This window comes from Podarcis vaucheri (genome assembly GCF_965113315.1).
Source record: "Podarcis vaucheri genome assembly, chromosome: 1".
NCBI classification, from domain to species: Eukaryota; Metazoa; Chordata; class Lepidosauria; order Squamata; family Lacertidae; genus Podarcis; species Podarcis vaucheri.
In genome coordinates, this window is record NC_138759.1 from 102511571 (window position 1) to 102530746 (window position 19176).

Below are 19176 nucleotides of genomic sequence, written 5' to 3' on the forward strand. Positions count from 1 at the left end.
GTTCCATTTGTAAATTGAGTCCCCCGCTGGCTGCTATGGGAAAGCACGCCTTGGTTTAAGAACACTTTGGTTTAAGAACGGACTTCTGGAACAGATTAAGTTTGTAAACCAAAGTACTACTGTATATAGATACATATCCCAAGCAGGTATGATGAAAAAGCTTTTTTTAAAAAGAAGAAGAAGCATTAGCTGAAATGAAATAGATTTTATCCACTCCTCTAAGCTTTAAATCTTACATTTTTAAAACCATTGTTTCATTGTGGGTTGTTTTTTACTTTATTACAGTATTAGCTATCCTGATTTTATTCATAATTAAGGGAATTTACACAAATAAATATGTTTCCACTTTATTATTTTGTATGTGTTTTTAGGACTATATTAAAAATGGACATATTTTTCAATATCTATATTTAAATCATGTTTTTTATTTCTACAAATCTAAACTCAATAATCAGAAGATGATATTCCTTACATTGAATACTCCTACACTGATACTTGTATGTTCCTCATACTGTACTTCCTCTGAGTATATATATTTGTGAGCTTCAGTATATGTGAGTCTCAGTATGTAGAATCTGTTTTATAGAAGTTCTATGAAGACTACATACAGTTTCCTTTATTACTACAGCAACACGTTTCTGCTTGGAGGAGTATGTAATTAGGATCGTTATAAAAGAATACCATGAAGAACTTTTGTTACTTTATAGTAGAACTGTTGATGACCTTTTGATTCTTGAAAAAAAGTCCCTTTCCAGAGAAGTGAGAAGCTACTCTCAAGTCCTTGATAGATGTTGAGAGATCGTTAAGATAATAGGAGCTACTTTCAAATCAGCAAATCTTATCTCAGCTCTTTGCAGTTGCATGTCTAATTTCATTTGGAGTTTTCACTGCTTAATTGATCCCTTGGTGATGGTGTGTTTTACATGATCCCTTGCTAAGAGGAAATGAGGAAAGGGAGTGGGGGATACAGGCTTTAAAGGATAAAAAGTGATTCCACCCCCCACCCCCGTTCAAATTTCTCTATATTTAATGACTTAAGGGTTTTTACATTTTTGAATTATATGAATGCTATTGTTTCTGAAAGACAAATACAGTAACATTTTTAATAGCTTTCTGTGGGATACAAAGTTTTTCTTAAAAGTGTGAAGAGGGATGTGGGGGGGGGCTGCTTTTTAAGTCTTGTGCAGATGTCAGAACTGAAAATGTCATATAAATAGATTGCTGAGTCTTGACCAGCATGACATCTTTATGTTGTTGTGTATATGTCAGTGGTGACATGTTGGGACAAATTAGGATGTCACTGAAATCCTAATTTGGCAGGGAACCACAGAATGCACAGTGATTGACACTGCTTTTCCCTTAAGAATGGCAGTGTCCATCAACTGGGGTGTGTGTGGCTATGCTTTAGGCTATACACACAGGTTCACATAAGAAGAGCTCTTCAGAATCGGAACAAAGGCCTAGCTATACCAGCATCTTCTTTCCCACAGCCATGTAACTCTGGTAAGTCCACAAGTGCAGTTCAAAGGCGTTAACTCTCTCCCGCTGTTATTCCTCAGAAGCTGCTATTCAGCGGCATATTTAACTCTGAATCTTGAAGGTCCATACATTCCACATACTGCCATGATGAATACCTATGCTTATAGACACATATTCTGTGGATTTTTAAAACTATATGAAGTAGTGCACATTATAACATTTTGTGAAAGGCTGCAAATAATACGATTAAATTAAGGCTCACAGGAGATAGAAATGTGGCATGTTTGGACAATTGCCATGTGTCCATATGGTGATACCATAATTTCCATTCTCAATTGCGAGTGTCTTAATTTTAGATTGGAAAACTGAGTCTTCTATTGATGATGCATCGTTAATGGCAAGCTGGGCCCTAGCTTCTTGGGGAAGGCTCACAGTAGTCACCAGCATCTCCCCCTCTGTGTATTCTCTTTGAATCAAAATTTACATCTTTTTACATCTTAAAAAACAAAAACAAAGCCAGTTAAGGGAATCTTGAAGTGTTCAGGCAAGCAAAACATATAAGGAAGCAACGTGAATATCCTTTTTAATAATAATGATAACGATAATGATAAGAATAGTAATAAGAATAATTTACCATCTTGAAGCTATGTTACTAATGATCATTCACCCATGCAAAGGTTACTCCAGGGCTCTTACTTTCGTAGATTACTGCCATGTTAAGGATTTGCTTTTGATCGCTTACTGAAGTCAGCAAGGCACATCATAAAAAATAGATTATGAAACAAGAAATGACAGTTTCAGCACTGCCAGGGTTGATATAAAATATGTGCTTAAATTTATTTCAGGGGGAGGAGACCTTGAGAACTGAAGATATCCTTGCTGTAATTGAGAAGGAAGGGGACTCTATTGCCATAATTCTGTTCAGTGGTGTGCAGTACTACACAGGACAGCTGTTTGACATCCCAAGAATAACAAAGGCTGGTCAAGAGAAGGTACAGTTGCTACAGTAGTAAAGATTCACACATCCTTCCCCACAAAAAAACCAGAAACCCCTCATGTTCTTGACAGGTTTGACACTTTTGTGAAAATGAACCAATGACAAATGTCACCAACAACCAGGCCCACCAACTCTATGGGGCCAAGGTCTCTTTGACCCCCTCAATATCTGTTGGGAAGGGGCTGGGCCCCCTCGGGGCAGAAGAGGCTGAGCATGGTGCAGCTTCAGTGGCTGGCTCCTGCTGAGCACGAGAGAGTAGGAGCCTCTGGTCACTGAAGCCACGCCATGCTGGTCTCCGTGCTTGGCCTTCTCCAGGCGATGTAACGTATGCATGATGTGTGTCACACACATGATATCACACATGATACACGCATAACATCACATGTGTACCACACGCCGGGCCCCTGAATCTTGGGTGCAAGTTGGCGCCTCTGCCCACAATGGTTCAAGTAGAAATAAAAAATGGTTTGTTGCAAATGTATATTGGTTGCTGCTAGGGAACAGTTGTGCTGGCTAAGTGTTTGACATAATAATGAGCAGCCTGCTTAACAATACTGATACTTAAATTATCTTTTTTAAAGAAAATTGTCAATTCAGGAGATACTGTTGAGGGATAGGGCTGGGAAGTGAGCGGCTTGTCAAAATAGAATATTAGAACTGCACCCTTTTTCTGCTATTAAGCCTGGCAGCCAGACTGAATTAACCAATGTGCTAAATTAAGGTTACCAGATGTCCCCGTTTCCTGGGGACAGTGCCTGGATTTACAAATCAGTCCCCATACAAAATCCATTGAAATTGAAAAGTGTCCACAGATTACTGGTAATTGAAAAAAATCTGCTAACCTTATGCTAAATGTGCTGTATCGTAGAGCTCCACCTGATGCGTCAGCTTTTCTGTACAGGCATACCTCAGGGATATTGCAGTTCCAGACCACCACAACAAAGTGAATGTTGCAATAATATGAGTCAAAGAAATTTTGGGTTCCCAGTGCACTTAAAAGTTATTTTTAAACTGTACCATAGTCTATTAAGCCAGGCCCCCTTGGCTGCAGGGGCGGAAGTGGAAAAACTCAGCTCCAGCCCTAGCCAACTCCATTTCCATGGACAGTACAGAGGCTGTAGGGGCTTCCTTCCTTTGGAAGTGGCCAGCTGCCTGGAGCTGCACCAAATCCTCATAGGGAACAATATCTGTGAAGCACAAGAAAGTGTGGTGTCCCTAAAATGAGATGTGCCTGTGTTTGTTCGAAACTACCACCTACTTAGCAAAAGATTGGCTGTGTTTTCTATTCATTGACTCCTTTAACACTAGCTAGTAGACAAAGTTGAAAGGTCTTGAAGTTTCACTCATTTGACACTTGAGTTCCTCCAGTGTCATTGGAACCTATTCTCTGCCTTAAACTCCAGAAATGTTGTATAAAATGATCTCCAAATTGACTGCATTCACACTCCTTAAGTGCTCTTCTGTGTACCATGTCAGGCCTAACTAGTTCTTTGTCCCAACCCTTTCAAGAAATACCCAAGTGCTCACATAGTTCAAAGATCTATTCATGCTGCTGTTGTGAAAAACCATTCCTCTAATTCTCTGGAGAGTCTTTATATTTCAAAGCCAACCATTTTGGGTGTGAGAAGCTTTTCATCGATGAGTGGCACCAACAATTTTATTTATAAAAAAAATCCAAGAATTAAGCACAACCTCTCAGGTCTTCCTTTTAAAAAAACCCAAAACCCTGTAATCAACTTTATACAATTAGTATTGACAGCTGCTGCCTAAGATCTGGGTGTATTCTGTTCATCTAAATCACACATGCAGAATTATGTATCCAGAATCTCAAGAAAGGTGGTTGTTTTTTACAGCACAGTCTTGTACACATTTACTCAGAAGTAAGTCCATCTGAGTTCAGTGGGACTTACTTTCAAGTAATCTTTTGGGTTGGTTGTTTAAGGCCATTGTTTTAGTTGCTTAGGCTGTGGAATTATACTTGAAAACATCTGGGCAATGTATGCTAAAATAAAGTAGGGAAGGAAACAGGACCTCCAGATGTAAAGGGTTTTGTTCTTTGCTAGCAGGCATGCCAAGCTATACATTAAAATTTGCAAATGAATGCACATTTTTATTAATATTCACAATATGCTCAACTAGCAGGATGTTTTTTTGGTTAGGAATTAAGGTTTTATTAATGCAGAGTATACATAGCAATCTCCTTGACCAGCTCTTAAAAGCCATGTTGAATTTAAAGGGCTTCCGTTCAGGAGCTCTCCAGGGAGCAAGAAGCCTATCTCAGTGGGTGGGTGAAGGATCCCTGAAGTGCAACCCTGACAAATCTAGCTTTTTAGCATGCCTTGCTTTGATAGTTTGGGGAATAGGTGACAATGTATTATTTGCTTGTTTATAATATTTATGCCTCCTCCAATGCAGTTACAGTGGTACCTCGGGTTAAGTACTTAATTAGTTCTGGAGGTCGTTCTTAACCTGTAACTGTTCTTAACCTGAAGCACCACTTTAGCTAATGGGGCCTCCTGCTGCCACCGCGCCACTGAAGTACGATTTCTGTTCTCATCCTGAAGCAAAGTCTTAACCTGAGGTACTATTTCTGGGTTAGCGGAGTCTGTAACCTGAAGCGTATGTAACTTGAAGCGTACGTAACCCGAGGTACCACTGTACTAATAAGAGAAGAATTCATATATAAAAAACACATAAGCAGCTTTGTATTTACGCATTAGCCTGACAAACATAGGTAAGAAGGGAACTTGATGTTGGTGAGTGCATGCAGGAGAGTGAATGGCTGATGGAGGAGGGACAGAGTGCTTCATTCATATTCACATAGATGTGAAGTAGGCTCTTGCAGGAGGGATGGTGTTCTTAAACCTCCTTCCACCAACCCTGAGCCTACTAGCAAACATTTTTTTCAGGCTAGTAACTGTTACGAACTTATTTACAAGGGATACATAATATGATACCTTTGCAATTCAGTGATGTCTTACAAAAGCCCTGATGGGAAATGTTCACTACCCAGGCTGCAGATAGCACTGTTGCTGATACCGCTTAAACTCCTGCTCTTTGAAAGTACCATAATGGCCATAGTGGGAAATTATTCTCTCTTCTCTCCCTGCCCCCTAGCAACTAGGGCCAGGTAGGACTAGAGGTTTTGGTCCATGGGGGTGGAGTTTCTCCTCACCAGGACAGCTGTACGCTCTGCAGCTCTTGGCTATTCTCAGTAGCCTGATGAAAGTTCTGAACATGCAAAATAGGGAGGGAGGGCGGATGATTGAGGAAGCGAGCCCCGGCCACACCCCCTGGCCAGCGGATTGGCTGGCCGGGCTCTAACGTGGCTCTAACGTGGCTGGGATCCCCCAGGCAATGGGGGACAAAGTCCACCGCAACTCCTCCCCACTGGGAAGTGGAGCGGATTAATGGAAAATGTTCACTGCTGGGCCTTCGACACTGCTGCTTATTCTGGCAAGACTGGCATTTGTGAGCTATAAACTAGGTACAAGTTCTACATGATTATGGCCTTGAGGTTGTTGCTAATTTAGTCATTTAATCTTGTAAAGTTGTGGCAAGGAACCACTGGTCTGCTGGCGTAATTAAGCCTGGCAGGGGCCCAGTTTGGCTCGCAAGGCAGTTTTCCCCAAGCCATGCCCACCTCCCCTGCACCTATGGAGTCTGGAGTGGGGCAGGTAAAGAAGTGGCTCCTTTCTGAAAGCAGGGCTTACAGATATTGATCAACTGATTGTCAGAGCTCATAACTCATTTGCCTTTGCAGATGTGGTTTGATTTCATGGTGATGTCAGGTGACTGAAAAGTGGGCAGTGGAATTGGAAAGGGTTGCGGGAGGGAGAGGCTGGGGGAAGGTCAGGATGTGGTCTGCTGGTTGGATCCAGTTCCACACCCCTGCTATAAAGGAAAAAAAATTAGGCACAGTTTGCATGGTGGACTGTTTTTGTTTTTTTAAATGGGCATCCATATTGTCATTTTTACTCACTTTATTTTTCAGAATGATCTGTACTGGGACTAGAGCAATTGCAAGGCCAGTTCAACATAGCCAAATCCACTGAAACTTTGTATTCCTTTTTAGTTCCAACACATTAAAAATGGTCAAGCAAGTTGAAGCTTAATTTGCTTCAAGATAAGAGGTGTTTGTGTATTTCATCAACAGTTGGTTCAGTGACTGCCTTTCCCCCAACTCAATAGCATCTGCTGTTGCAGTATTTTGCATTCTATCAGGAGGGCCAGTTTGCTCCTGGTGGTACTGACAGTATTCCTATTCAGCTCAGCATTTTCACAGGAGACAGGCAGATTACTGAGTATATCACCTCCATGAGGTAACTCATTTTCAGTGACTCATCCTTGGGGAATTTACAAAAAAGACAGACTCTACAGACATATCTCAGGGATTCTTTTTAACCTCAGGAATCAGAAAGAACAATTGTCAATTAAGTGTTCTTATCAAGAGGTCAACAGAATTTCAGGAGGTGTATCTTTTATTGGATGTGCCTTATCTAGCTAGAGACATTTTTAAAAAGCATTGCAGGAATTGAGAGAGTCACAGTGGACATGCTAGCAATGCTAAATAGTAAGTGAATATCCTAATACATATCATTCTATTGATTAAGAATTGTTGCACAAACTGTTGATACTTTTTCTAAAACAGTACAATTTTTAGCTTTATTAAATTTGAACTGTGTCTAAACAGAAATGATCTAGACATCTTACAATAGTAAGAAATTCATTTTCATGTAAACAGTTGAGTTTCAATTAATTAAATATTAAAACTAGACATTGTATCTAAAAAGTAGCTAGTCTTTATGCACAGATAAATAGTTTACTAAAATGTAACACTCACTTCAATAAGATCACCAAGCATTATTGTAAATACAAGTTCTTTCCATTATGTTCTGAAAATCTCTAAACTTAGGATCAGGAAATTCTCCCTTTGTCTGAAATAGAAGGCTACTTCATGAGAAATACAGTACACATACACCATGTACTAGTCCTAATAGCTGAATGTTTGGTGGAGCTAAGGGACAGCCTTAAGCTAGGCTTCTTCTGCTGAGCTTTCTTAACAGATGGGTTTCATATTGAGAAAAATGTTCCCTGGTAGGCCTGTCAGAGGTTCTCAACCTGTGGGTCCCCAGATGTTGTTGGACTACAACTCCCATCATCCCTGAGCTCTGGCCTTGCTAGCTAGGGGTGATCGGAGTTGTAGTTCAACAACATCTGGGGATCCACAGGTTGAAAAAGGCTGGTAGATCATTGCATCTCCTTCTGTAAGTAAGAACATTCAACACATTAAGCTACAAATCTTATCTTTGGGCCAAGCTAGACATTTTGGTGAATATATTTCTGCTATCAAAAATGTCAGCCACACCTGTTGTTGCCAGTTTATTCTCTATATTATCTAATAGATTATATTTGTCTCCTGATGTCACGATACCCTGTGTTGGTCTGCCCCTGCTCAATATTATTAGCTGTCACTTGTGGGAGGTGAGAGTGAAAGCACAGAGCACCATGACATTGGTAAGTTCATAACTTATAAAAATGAAATCGTGAATATTAATAAAAGAAGGAAAGCAGATGAGAGCCATTTTGTGAAAATCTGTGCTGTGCAAATATTTATTTATTTAGCAGATAGATTTACAAAAGAAATCAAAAGACAGTTTTTCCTTTTGTAAGTTTGTAATCATTGTTTGAAAACTTGCTTCTGTAAGCAAGTTTTAAACACATTATAAAAGAAGGAACCCACACACAAAAGGCATTCCTGCCATGATTGGTGGTGGAGGATGAGTCTGAAAGCATTTTGCAAAATAGTTGTCCTAGCATGGTTGGATGCTTTTTCTTTACCAAAACACAACCACTAACTATGTTATGAGTTTGTAATCCAGTTTTATATTACATGCTTTTTTCCCAACCCCTTCAGAAAGCTTTAAAAATAAAAAATAAAAAATGATGGTTTCAGAAAACTTATGACTCTTTCTCCCAGTTTTATATTTTATAAAAGAAATATTTCACATTGATTACTTGTGAAAATTACGAGTTTAAACTACTGTACTACTGCTATTGTTGTTCTCAACATGATGCCACAACTGAGCCTGTTCATCCCTCATTGGACTGTTTGGTGGTGGTTGTGATTTGGCCCCTTAGAGGCCTTCCCCCTGCATCTATTTTTTTTGGGGGGGGGTACTTCTGGGTCTGCTTTTGCTTCTTTATTGTTTGTGGGTGGTGCCTTAGTGACAGGATAAGGAAGGATGGATGGAAAATGAGTTCACTATTAATTAATGAGTTCACTATAAAAACTGGCCCTGCGATAAAATGCTGCATGGGACTGCTCATGTTCAGAGTTTCATTCAAATGCCAATGCATACCTCTAGGATTCTCCATTTCATTCTTCTGGTACATGCCTCCCTTTAGATTGTAAATAGTGTCATATTGGCAAGATAGGGATTAGCAAATTCATTATGAGTCTGCTATTAATCCTTGTCAGCGTCACCAACATGGTGCTCATGGGTGCTCATGCGTCATCAGAGGCCTTCCCTGGTACCCACAAGATATCACCCTCTGGCTGAAGATAGGTTTGAAAGAAGCATTCTATTGCAGCCCATATAATAGGCTGTGGGGTGTGTTTGGTTGTAGGGTGCATCACTATTCAAGTGTAATGAGGCCTCAAACATGGCCTCAACTCAAACAAGTCACTGTTCAGATAACTGCTCATTATATTGATTTAATTTGGTTAAAGCAAGGTGGATGGTTTTGGGCAACATGTTCACCACTCCCAATGTCTGTCTTAAAAGTGGTGTGATAATTCACGTAGATGAGTAATTATATAATTAAAAATTAAAAACACTTCTAATGTCATCAGAAGAAAGTACATGTATAAGGGTATATTTGGAATGAAATCTATATTTGGAAAGAAGTCTAGACCACAGTGTCTCCATTGCATCTTATCAATTGATTTGTGTCCAGATAGCTAAATCACACTTTTAACATTGGCACATGATAAAAATACTGAAAAGGACAATGAGGTTTTTGCTGCAACTTTTCTGTATTGGTATTCATGAATAGAAGCTAGGTGATGGTATTGTAATTTGTGAAATCTCCTCACCTCAGTTTTTCTTAAGTACATAATGCTTCTGTGACTGTTTACTTGGAAGTAAATGCCACATGCTAAATGAGACAAAGAAGTGTATATAAGATTACCACTTCAGATGGCTAACTATCTTAGAGAGTCACTGCTTGAGTATTATGATGTTTTGGATTTTTGTGGAGGCATTAATATGTGTTCACCCATGCAATACAAGCCATTTCATCTTTCCAATGCATAAAGCCTTTTATAAGTCATCCCCAAACCAGTCCTTTTTGTGTAACTGTTTTATTCAAAGGGATTTTCTTGTTTTAGGAGCAGAGTATATTCCAGTATTCTTATAAGGTTGTGCTTTTATAGTATTTATACATATACAGTGGTGCCCCGCAAGACGAATGCCTCGCAAGACGAAAAACTCGCTAGACGAAAGAGTTTTCCGTTTTTTGAGTCATTCTGCAAGACAAATTTCCCTATGGGCTTGCTTCGCAAGACGAAACGTCTTGTGAGTTCTTGCGAGTTTGTTTCCTTTTTCTTAAAGCCGCTAAGTCGTTAATAGCCGCTAAGCCGCTAATAGCCGTGCTTCGCAAGACGAAAAAACCACAAGACGAAGAGACTCACGGAACAGATTAATTTCGTCTTGTGAGGCACCACTGTACATTGAATCTTGCATATACTATACATATTGCATAGTGCTGCAATAACCTGTGTTGGCAAAATGGTAAATGGTAGCAAGAGAAGCTCAGCAAATGAAACCTTAACTACTGCTGGAGAGTTCAGCTAAGCTTTCCAGTATATAATAGACTTTGGAACATGGATCTTGATAAGAAAGTATATATGTAAGAACTATTGATCTGTGCTCTCAGCTGACTTCTCACTTGATGGTCAGATCTAGACTTACTCTGAAGCAACTGAGTTCAAGATCAGGGGGCAGGTTTAGAGTGAGGGAAGATTTTGAATGAAGCCCACAGTTTTGGTATGCATGGTGTGAAGAACTACTTTATTTCTGCCTGTCCCGAATCTTCCGGCATTCAGGTTCATTGGATGGCCCCAAGTTCTAGTGTTACGTGAGAGGCAGAATATCTTTTCTTTATCCACTTTCTCCTTACCGTGCATATAGCCAGATTGGGTTTAATGCTAAACTCTGGTTAGTTTAAATTATAGCTGTATAATGAGAGCTTGCTTCTGTGCAAGCCTTACTTCTGTCCCTTCACATAGTACTAAACTATGGTTTAGCATTATTTATTATTATTTTGTTTATTACCTTTGTATACTGCCCTTCTGCCAAGGATCACAGCGCAGAGCACAATATAAAAATGCAAAATGAGAATGCAAAATACATAATAAGAAAACCAACCAACCAATAACTCCTTCCCACAAACACATTTAAAAGTCCATGAAATGTTCACTTAGTCAAAGGTCTAGTTATAGATAAACTTTATGCCTGGCAGATAAAGATATGAAATGAAGTCTCCCGGCAAGCCACCCTGGGGAGAGCATTCCACAAATGGGGAGCCACGGCATAAAAAGCCCTTTCTTGTATTGCTGCCCTCCAGGCCTCTCAGAATTATTGCAGCGTCTGGGTCAGGTCATATGGGCAAAGCCGGTCCTTGAGATATTAATATCCTGAGCCATTTAATGTTTTTATAGGTCAAAAGCAGCACTTTGAATTGGGCCCAGAGTCTAATTGGCAGCCAGTGCAGTTGAGCTAGAATTGTGTCACTTGCATCTAACACAGCACCAAGTAAGCATTCTGTCAGCACAAGGATTTACACTTGTGTACAGTGGTACCTCGGGTTACATACGCTTCAGGTTACACACTCCGCTAACCCAGAAATAGTGCTTCAGGTTAAGAACTTTGCTTCAGGATAAGAACAGAAATCAGACTCCGGCGGCACGGCAGCAGCAGGAGGCCCCATTAGCTAAAGTGGTGCTTCAGGTTAAGAACAGTTTCAGGTTAAATACGGACCTCCGGAACGAATTAAGTACTTAACCTGAGGTACCACTGTAGCAGGATTTCCCCTTCTACCCGCCCCCCAGCCCCCTACACCCCCTGTAACTGTACTGGGGTTTCCCCAAACCCTTTGGAGCAGTTGTTGGGAGGGAGCAGTTTGTGTGGGGCGTAGGAGAGGGAGAGAAAGTCTTGTTGCGCAAGTGTACGTCCTTGTGCCGATGGGACACTCAGCACTGCATTGGCTACAAGCTTCTGTGAAACAGGTCACTGTACTAACTCTATTGAAAAGAAGTCTTGTTTGCTGTGATGTTATGTGTGATGATTCATTTACATAGTTGCATATGATAAGAAGCTGTGAAAGAGGAAGAACAAGTACTTTCAGTCAGTATGTTACCTAGTCACGAGATGATATCTGCCTTTATCTGCCTTGTAATTTCACACCAACATGTTTTAAATGTGTAACGCATACTCAGCTTCTATCCATAGTTAAGCCATAATTAACTTTCATTAGGTTATCCTCCTGAGTATACCTTCTTGCAAAATCACATACAAAATGTCTTCCCAGTTCAAATCATGCTTGCCCTGTCCAGATTCTTTGCAAGAATCTTAGCAATCTGTCAATAGAAAATTGTCTCCCTTTTGCCCACCCCTTATATAGTTTTTTTTAATCCATCATTTCTAGCTACATTTGACAAGTGATGAGGCCTACAAGTTCATCCCTTCATTTTGAAAGAATTTTATAGGCTGACAGCCTCATTAGTGGCTTCATTAGAATTAGCACATCACACTTATAAATGCAATTACTTTCTGAGAGCTACATAGTTTAGAGGAGATTTAATATACCGAAGTATTGTTTTAATAATTTAGATGGAGCATAAGAAAGAACTCAATAGTCTCAAGCTTTCGTGTTATTTTTAGGTAAAGATACAGGAATTTATGCCCTCGCTATTCATTTTCACACCTTGCTTATAAAGAGACCTTTTTTTGGGGGGGGGAGTAAAATATTCTTTAATTTGTAGTCCATGCACAAAATGTACCATCGTTTTTCTTCAGTTTCATGAATACTGCAGCTTTATAATACTAATTTTTGTATTATTCCTTACTTTAAAAATGCTGCCATCAAGTGGTAATTTCTATGCATGCTTACATAGTTCATTTCTAGTATTTTCTTGGAGTTTCACATCAAAATGCACGTAAGGCCCCGTAGAGTCTGCCTTCCCTCAGAAATCCTCATTAGATTTTGAGAACCTGCTTCTTCGCTTGCTTCCAGTTGTGGGGAGCTTATTTCCATAGTATGGAACTACAGTAGATGACAGAGCAATCCTATGCATATCTACTCAGATGTAAATGCGGCTGAGTTCATCATTGCCAACAAACAACATACTTGAGACTTCCCAAAGGGCCATGCTGTTGTTTAATCAAGGTGCAGTTGTTCTTTGCTGGGGGTTCAGGTATGTTTCCCACAACTAGCATTCTCAGGTAGGAAAAGAGCATGTTCTAGGCATGTACAATATTTGATCCTACCAAAGTAAATCCAGCCCACCCACCCTTGCTTGCTTATGTGCCTGTGGCTGAGGGGAGAGGGAGCCTGGGACCACAGAAGAGCTGACAGGAAGTCTGTAGTGCCAGGCAGGCCCCATCTAGGTTGTGAGTTGCATTTGCTTTCATGAGTCCTGGGGTTGAATGCTTTTGGTATACTGGTGGTTGTGTCACATATTTTTCGGGTCACAGCTAGCAGTCCTATTGCAATAGTGTTGTGCAGAGCATAGTTGTGGAAGGGTCATGATGCTTCTTGCATCATTTCAAGACAGATGAACCCATTGTTGTCTTTTTGTGGCTTTTTAACCATTACATTGCATGGAAATAATGATTTCTGTATATACAAAGCAAACTTAAAATCACTTCTTTGTCCATAAGGGCTGCTTTGTTGGATTTGACCTGGCTCATGCTGTAGGCAACGTAGAACTGCATTTACACGAATGGGGAGTAGACTTTGCCTGCTGGTGTTCCTATAAGGTGAGAATGTCTTTAGTATTCTGGAGTATTTGTAATACAGTTAAAAATCAACAGTTATTTCAAAAGCAGCCAAACAGAACAGTTGGTTAAAGACTGAAGAGAACTGTTCATTATTTGTTTCATATAAACCTTGTTATATGTGTTACATTTTAAATACATGTAAGCTAGGTAAGCTGCTTCAGTACAGCTTTGCCCTCAACAGTTGGCAATTCAAAACATGGTCATGAAGAAACGCTTTCAAAATATGCTGGAGGTTCTGCAAGATTGTAGGAAAACGGAAATCCACTAATATGGAGCATCATCTGAAGAAACCACTTTACGTGCTCTTTGCCAGTATTACAAGAAGCTATGCAATTTAAAATATAAAGCTGTTTTAAGGAACACTTTCCTTACTGGTTCACACTCGCTCACATTATACTTAAATCAAAGTCAGTCTGCAGTTTCCAAAGAGAGGTCAGTTATGCTATCATGCATGATAAAACTAAAAATATATGTAAATGCTGACTTCTATCTTACAGTACCTCAATTCGGGAGCAGGAGGTCTAGCCGGTGCTTTCATTCATGAGAAACATTTCCAGACTGTAAAACCAACGTAAGTATCTTTCACATTTTCAAAAAACTATCCTAATAATGAAGAGTTTTCTAAACACATTTTTTTAAATTGTGTGTGTACTAACATATACAATTCATTTATTTTTGTGTGTTAAACCCAACCCTACAAATGGAAATGTATACTAAGGCTGCAGGTCCTATACACACTTACTTCCAGAAAAGTTTTTCCCCCTGAGCATTCATTTATAAGATGATGCTGTAAGCCAGCTAGTGTTATTTTGCAGGAATACACAGTTTTACAAGTAACAGTGTTAATGCTTTTTTAGACAAATAAAACCCATCTGAAGAGATAAAATAAGCATGATGTTTGAATTGCTGTTTCAAAATTGTGATAACTTGCTTTGTTTATGCGCACACACAGTCTATTTTGCCTTCATGGAGATTGATATCAGCTCAGTCATACATAGCAGCAAACCAAAATTTCTTAGCAGTATTCTTTTAACCAGGGAATCAAGTAATCAAGAAAACCACCTCCTTCATCCTCGTGATTCTTCATTTTGAAAAATAGCTTCCTAGGAACTAACTGCTTCTACTTCCTTGAGTATTCTTTGTTGTTTTAAACAGCCTTGATTTTCTAAGACTATGGCACTGGGACTGATCACACTGAGAGTACCACAATGCATTTTATTGTATACATAAATAAATGCATGAAATATATTTTCGCTTCTGTGTGACAGAACTACAAGAGTGTGCTAGAAGCACAATAACAGGTTCAAATCCACGACCCTGAGATCAAGAGTCTCATGTTTTACTGACTATATAGTATGGAGAATTGACAAAGACTGAGATAGCTTTTTTTTTTTTAATGCTATGAAAATATGGAGAGCAGAAAGTAATATGGTGATAAATGTGTGAGTGTGTAATATTGTATTTAGAAGTAGGTAAGTGTAAGAGGAGGACGTGGGTGGCGCTGTGGGTAAAAGCCTCAGCGCCTAGGGCTTGCCGATCGAAAGGTCGGCGGTTCGAATCCCCGCGGCGGGGTGCGCTCCCGCTGTTCGGTCCCAGCGCCTGCCAACCTAGCAGTTCGAAAGCACCCCCGGGTGCAAGTAGATAAATAGGTACCGCTTACCAGCGGGAAGGTAAACGGCGTTCCGTGTGCTGCGCTGGCTCGCCAGATGCAGCTTTGTCACGCTGGCCACGTGACCCGGAAGTGTCTCCGGACAGCGCTGGCCCCCGGCCTATAGATGTGAGATGGGCGCACAAACCCCAGAGTCTGTCAAGACTGGCCCGTTCGGGCAGGGGTACCTTTACCTTTACTTTAAGTGTAAGAGGTTATATGCAGCTTGCTGTCAGTTGCTGCATATACAAAGAAGCTGTTATAGGCCTTTGTGGTTCATAGTTAAACCTGTCAGCATTTATACAAGATAGGAGGATTCAAAAGGTCACGTTATGAAAGGCCAGTTAATTAACATTCTGCTGGCTCACATTGACTCATAGTTATAAACCAATGGGATGTCAGATAATAGAAGTGATTGTTGGTGAAAGGTCTGAAATTGTATAAAAGCACACTCCCAGAATTGCTAAGGATCAATGTGTGGCCTGCATGGGCACTGTGAACAGTTCAGGCAGAAAAGAGCCCGAGGAAGTAGCAGGCAGAGGAACAGGAGTTGAGATGAAAGGAAGGCAGAAGGTATGAGAGTGACAGCAGGAGGCAGTTGGCCTCAGGAAACAATAAGGCTTAAGACGAGACACATGTATGACCTGACCCAAAGACAAACTTCAGGAGAAGCTGAAGGAAACTTGCCAGTTCTTTTCAGCCCTGTATCTTTCCATTAAGTACTGAATCAGAGAGCAGGTGCAGTCCGAAATGTGAAGATGTTGTTGCCATGCCACCACCACCTCTTCTACCTGGGCCATGTGGTGGCGCCCACTAAGCAGCAATGGTGATGGCAGTTTCTGGTGATTTTGGAGTGGCCACTGCTGCTTCTCCACTAATGGTGGGGTGGGCAGGGGGCCTGCAGGGACACTACCTCATAGTGTTCTACCACCTGAGGCAGCTGACTCAGCCTGCCTCTTGGGTGGGCCGGCCCATCCAGAGAGAGATCTTCAAGTCTTGTCCTTTAGCATTTCTGGGATTTTAATCAGGACAATAAACTGAGATAAGAATATAACCGCTTCCTTAATGTAATAGTACAAATTTGAATCAGAAACAGTTTAAATGTAAAGGTAAAGGGCCCCCTGACCGTTAGGTCCAGTCACGGATGACTCTGGGGTTGCAGCACTCATATTGCTTTACTGGTCGAGGGAGCTGGTGTTTGTCCACAGGCAGTTTTTCCGGGTCATGTGTCCAGCATGACTAAGCAGCTTCTGACAAACCAGAGCAGTGCATGGAAACACTGTTTACCTTCCTGCCAGAGTGGTACCTATTTATCTACTTGCATTTTGACATGCTTTCAAACTGCTAGGTTGGCAGGAGCAGGGACTGAACAAAGGAGCTCACCCCGTTGCAGGAATTCGAACCACCGACTTTCTGATCAGCAAGCCCTAGTCTCTGTGGTCGTCTAGTCTATTAATATATATTGTATGGGCAACATCCAGTGCTGTTTGTCTGCATGTTCAATGGGTCTTCAATTTCTCTTCTCACCCACTTGCAGCCCCCTCTTGCACCCCATATCTGCTCTGGAGGGTTCACCAACTTTCCAGAGCTGATCATAGGCACTTGCAGTGCAGTTCAGCGAAGAGAAGAGGAAGTAGAGGCCCCATTGCATGAGTGGATGACAACTTGGGCTTCATTGAATCTCACCCTATATAAACGAAGAGTTTAATAAATGCAAATATATTCATTTAACATTTTAAAACACCTGTGCATGTTCATTCCATTATTCAATCATCACCTTATACTACAGTCCCAAGGGTGGTTTATAATAAAAGAAAGAAAAAATAAGTTTCAATAAATTACATATAAAGTGGACAAGATAAAATATTATTAAAGATTTTATGGTGGCAGCAGAATTTGTAAACAAAGAACAAAGCTGTGTGTGTGTGTGTGTACAGTAAGCCCACAACTTGTGCTTGCTTTACTTAAGCAATTGCAACCTTACACATGATGGGAGATGAATAAGTAAATAAAAAAATGGGGGAAACCCACTACTCTCCACTTATTTATTTTTCCCACCACCAGTGACCCAGTGGGTTTTCCTTGCTTACTGTGCTTTGGGAAGGCAGTGTGAGAGCTCTGGTAGTATCACAGAGCCTGTTAAGGAAGATGCCTTCACGCTTCCGGTTTCTGGGATATTCACAGGAAGGCTTTGAGAAGTTCTCGGGGCCCTCCTACGATCTTCCCAGGCCCCAGTAAGCAGCACTCCACATTGTGGGACGGGGCGGTTCTGCGGGTTCCTGACTTTTCACAATTTTATCTTTGCATGCAGACCCCCAGAACTGAACAATCACATAAGTGGCAGGCTCACTGTATGTGTGTACATACACCTCCCACCCACCCCCTAAATATCTGGAAGGGTTGTTAAGCCAAATCTTCCACAGTTTGGTAACATGGTAGCATCAGTCACCATTTAGGGAAGCCATCCCAAAGCTTTGCATTGAGGAGTTCATCCAATGTCAATCTGCTGGGAATCTGCTTTCTTCTATAAATGCATCTAATAGTGAAAAAATAATGTTTAAAAATAAGTAACCCCAAGTCAGGTCAAATAGATGCTTTAATAGAGTAGTTTTGATTTTTAAAATTATTCTTTTAAACAGTATCTTTAATGTCTTTGGTTTGTGAACAAAATCAAAGAGAAATTCAGCTCTGTGGCTAATGGCTTTTTAATAGTGTCATGTTTTCATTAAAATTATATCCAACTATAAAGCTAGGAAGCATTAGGCAAAGATATGCATTATCAAAGCCTTTATAATCTATGAAAATTAAGTGCTCTTCGATGGTACGCTTGCTGCATGAAAACAAATATTTTTCAGTACATCACATTCTTTAAGAATAGTAGCATTATGTATTTTAAAAGATCTTAACAAATGTAAATATTTCTTTCTAGTTCTAATGTTTTAAGACACTGCTGGTTTATATTTTGATATGAGCTAGAATTCGGAAGTCTAAATCTCAGAGTAAAAGTAGTTATGGTACAAGCACAGTTGCATTATAAGCAAGGCTGTCTAGACAGATAATATTGTTCACAACAGTCTAGACACAATAATTCTGATTAATTCTTGGAATCATTTTTAGTACTTCTAATTGAGAAGAACTCATTATGGGAGATAACAGCAATTTACAAGCTGATTCTTGGAGATTCTGATTTGCTTGAGATAAATGTCAAGAAGTTTGTTGCTTTTTAAAACTATTTTCTTTGTTTTTCTTTCACTTGTCTGTCACCTCTCCTGTCCGGTATAAATGTATTTCATGGTTCTTCTTACACTGTCTTTGGTAATTTATGCACAAAGGGAGCATGACAGAAATATTACACACACACACCCCTGCAATTTCCATCATCCAAATTAAAGAAATAAAAATAGTTGGGGTTACAAGGCTATTGTTTCTCACAGAATACTAGCAATGCCAATTATGTTCTATTGGGTGTATAAAATGCTTGCAGCCACTACTCTCCTGTAACCTTGTTTGAAATTTGCAGGTCTGTTTTAAAAAATGCTCCGGGAGGAAGCCTTTTTAGCTTTCTTTGGGACAGAAAGATCCAAGAACCATCACATAGATGACTAAAGTGTAAATTGTGAAACGTTCTATTTTAGGAGCATTTGTTGTAATGTGTTTTTTCTCCCTTGGGTGTTGAATTTCTTCCTATAGGCTTAGCTCCCCCTACTGCTCAAAGGAAAGAAACTATAACTTAGAATGAAATTGTTGCCTTTCCCTCTCTTTGAGGCCTCAGTTCATTTCCTGTCTTTGCTTGGAGCAGACCATTTGATCTAGGTCTACTGTTGTCTGTGCCCGATTCCCCAGGCCTGTGTATTTTGTCCTTTTCCTTGACTTCATTGTTGTGTGTGAGGTTAGCCTCTCCACCTCGGCCTTTCCTGATTTTTTTAAATCTCTCAGTCAGCTTCTTACCTGTGACTGGTGCTTGTTTCTCTCCCCACGACCACTTC

General features: G+C 40.2%; 1 protein-coding gene across 5 annotated transcripts in view; it reads left to right on the plus strand.

Moving 5' to 3' along the window:
* KYNU (kynureninase) overlaps positions 1 to 19176 on the plus strand; it is a 91937-nt gene that overhangs the window by 44059 nt on the left and 28702 nt on the right. For 4 of the 5 annotated variants that reach the window (XM_082198997.1, XM_082198995.1, XM_082198996.1 and 1 more), the window contains 3 exons: positions 2325 to 2471; positions 13423 to 13521; positions 14040 to 14113. In XM_082198997.1, coding sequence (XP_082055123.1) covers positions 2325 to 2471; positions 13423 to 13521; positions 14040 to 14113 — 320 coding nt within the window. The remainder of the gene's footprint in view (positions 1 to 2324; positions 2472 to 13422; positions 13522 to 14039; positions 14114 to 19176) is intronic. The other variant, XM_082198998.1, reaches the window with a different exon arrangement.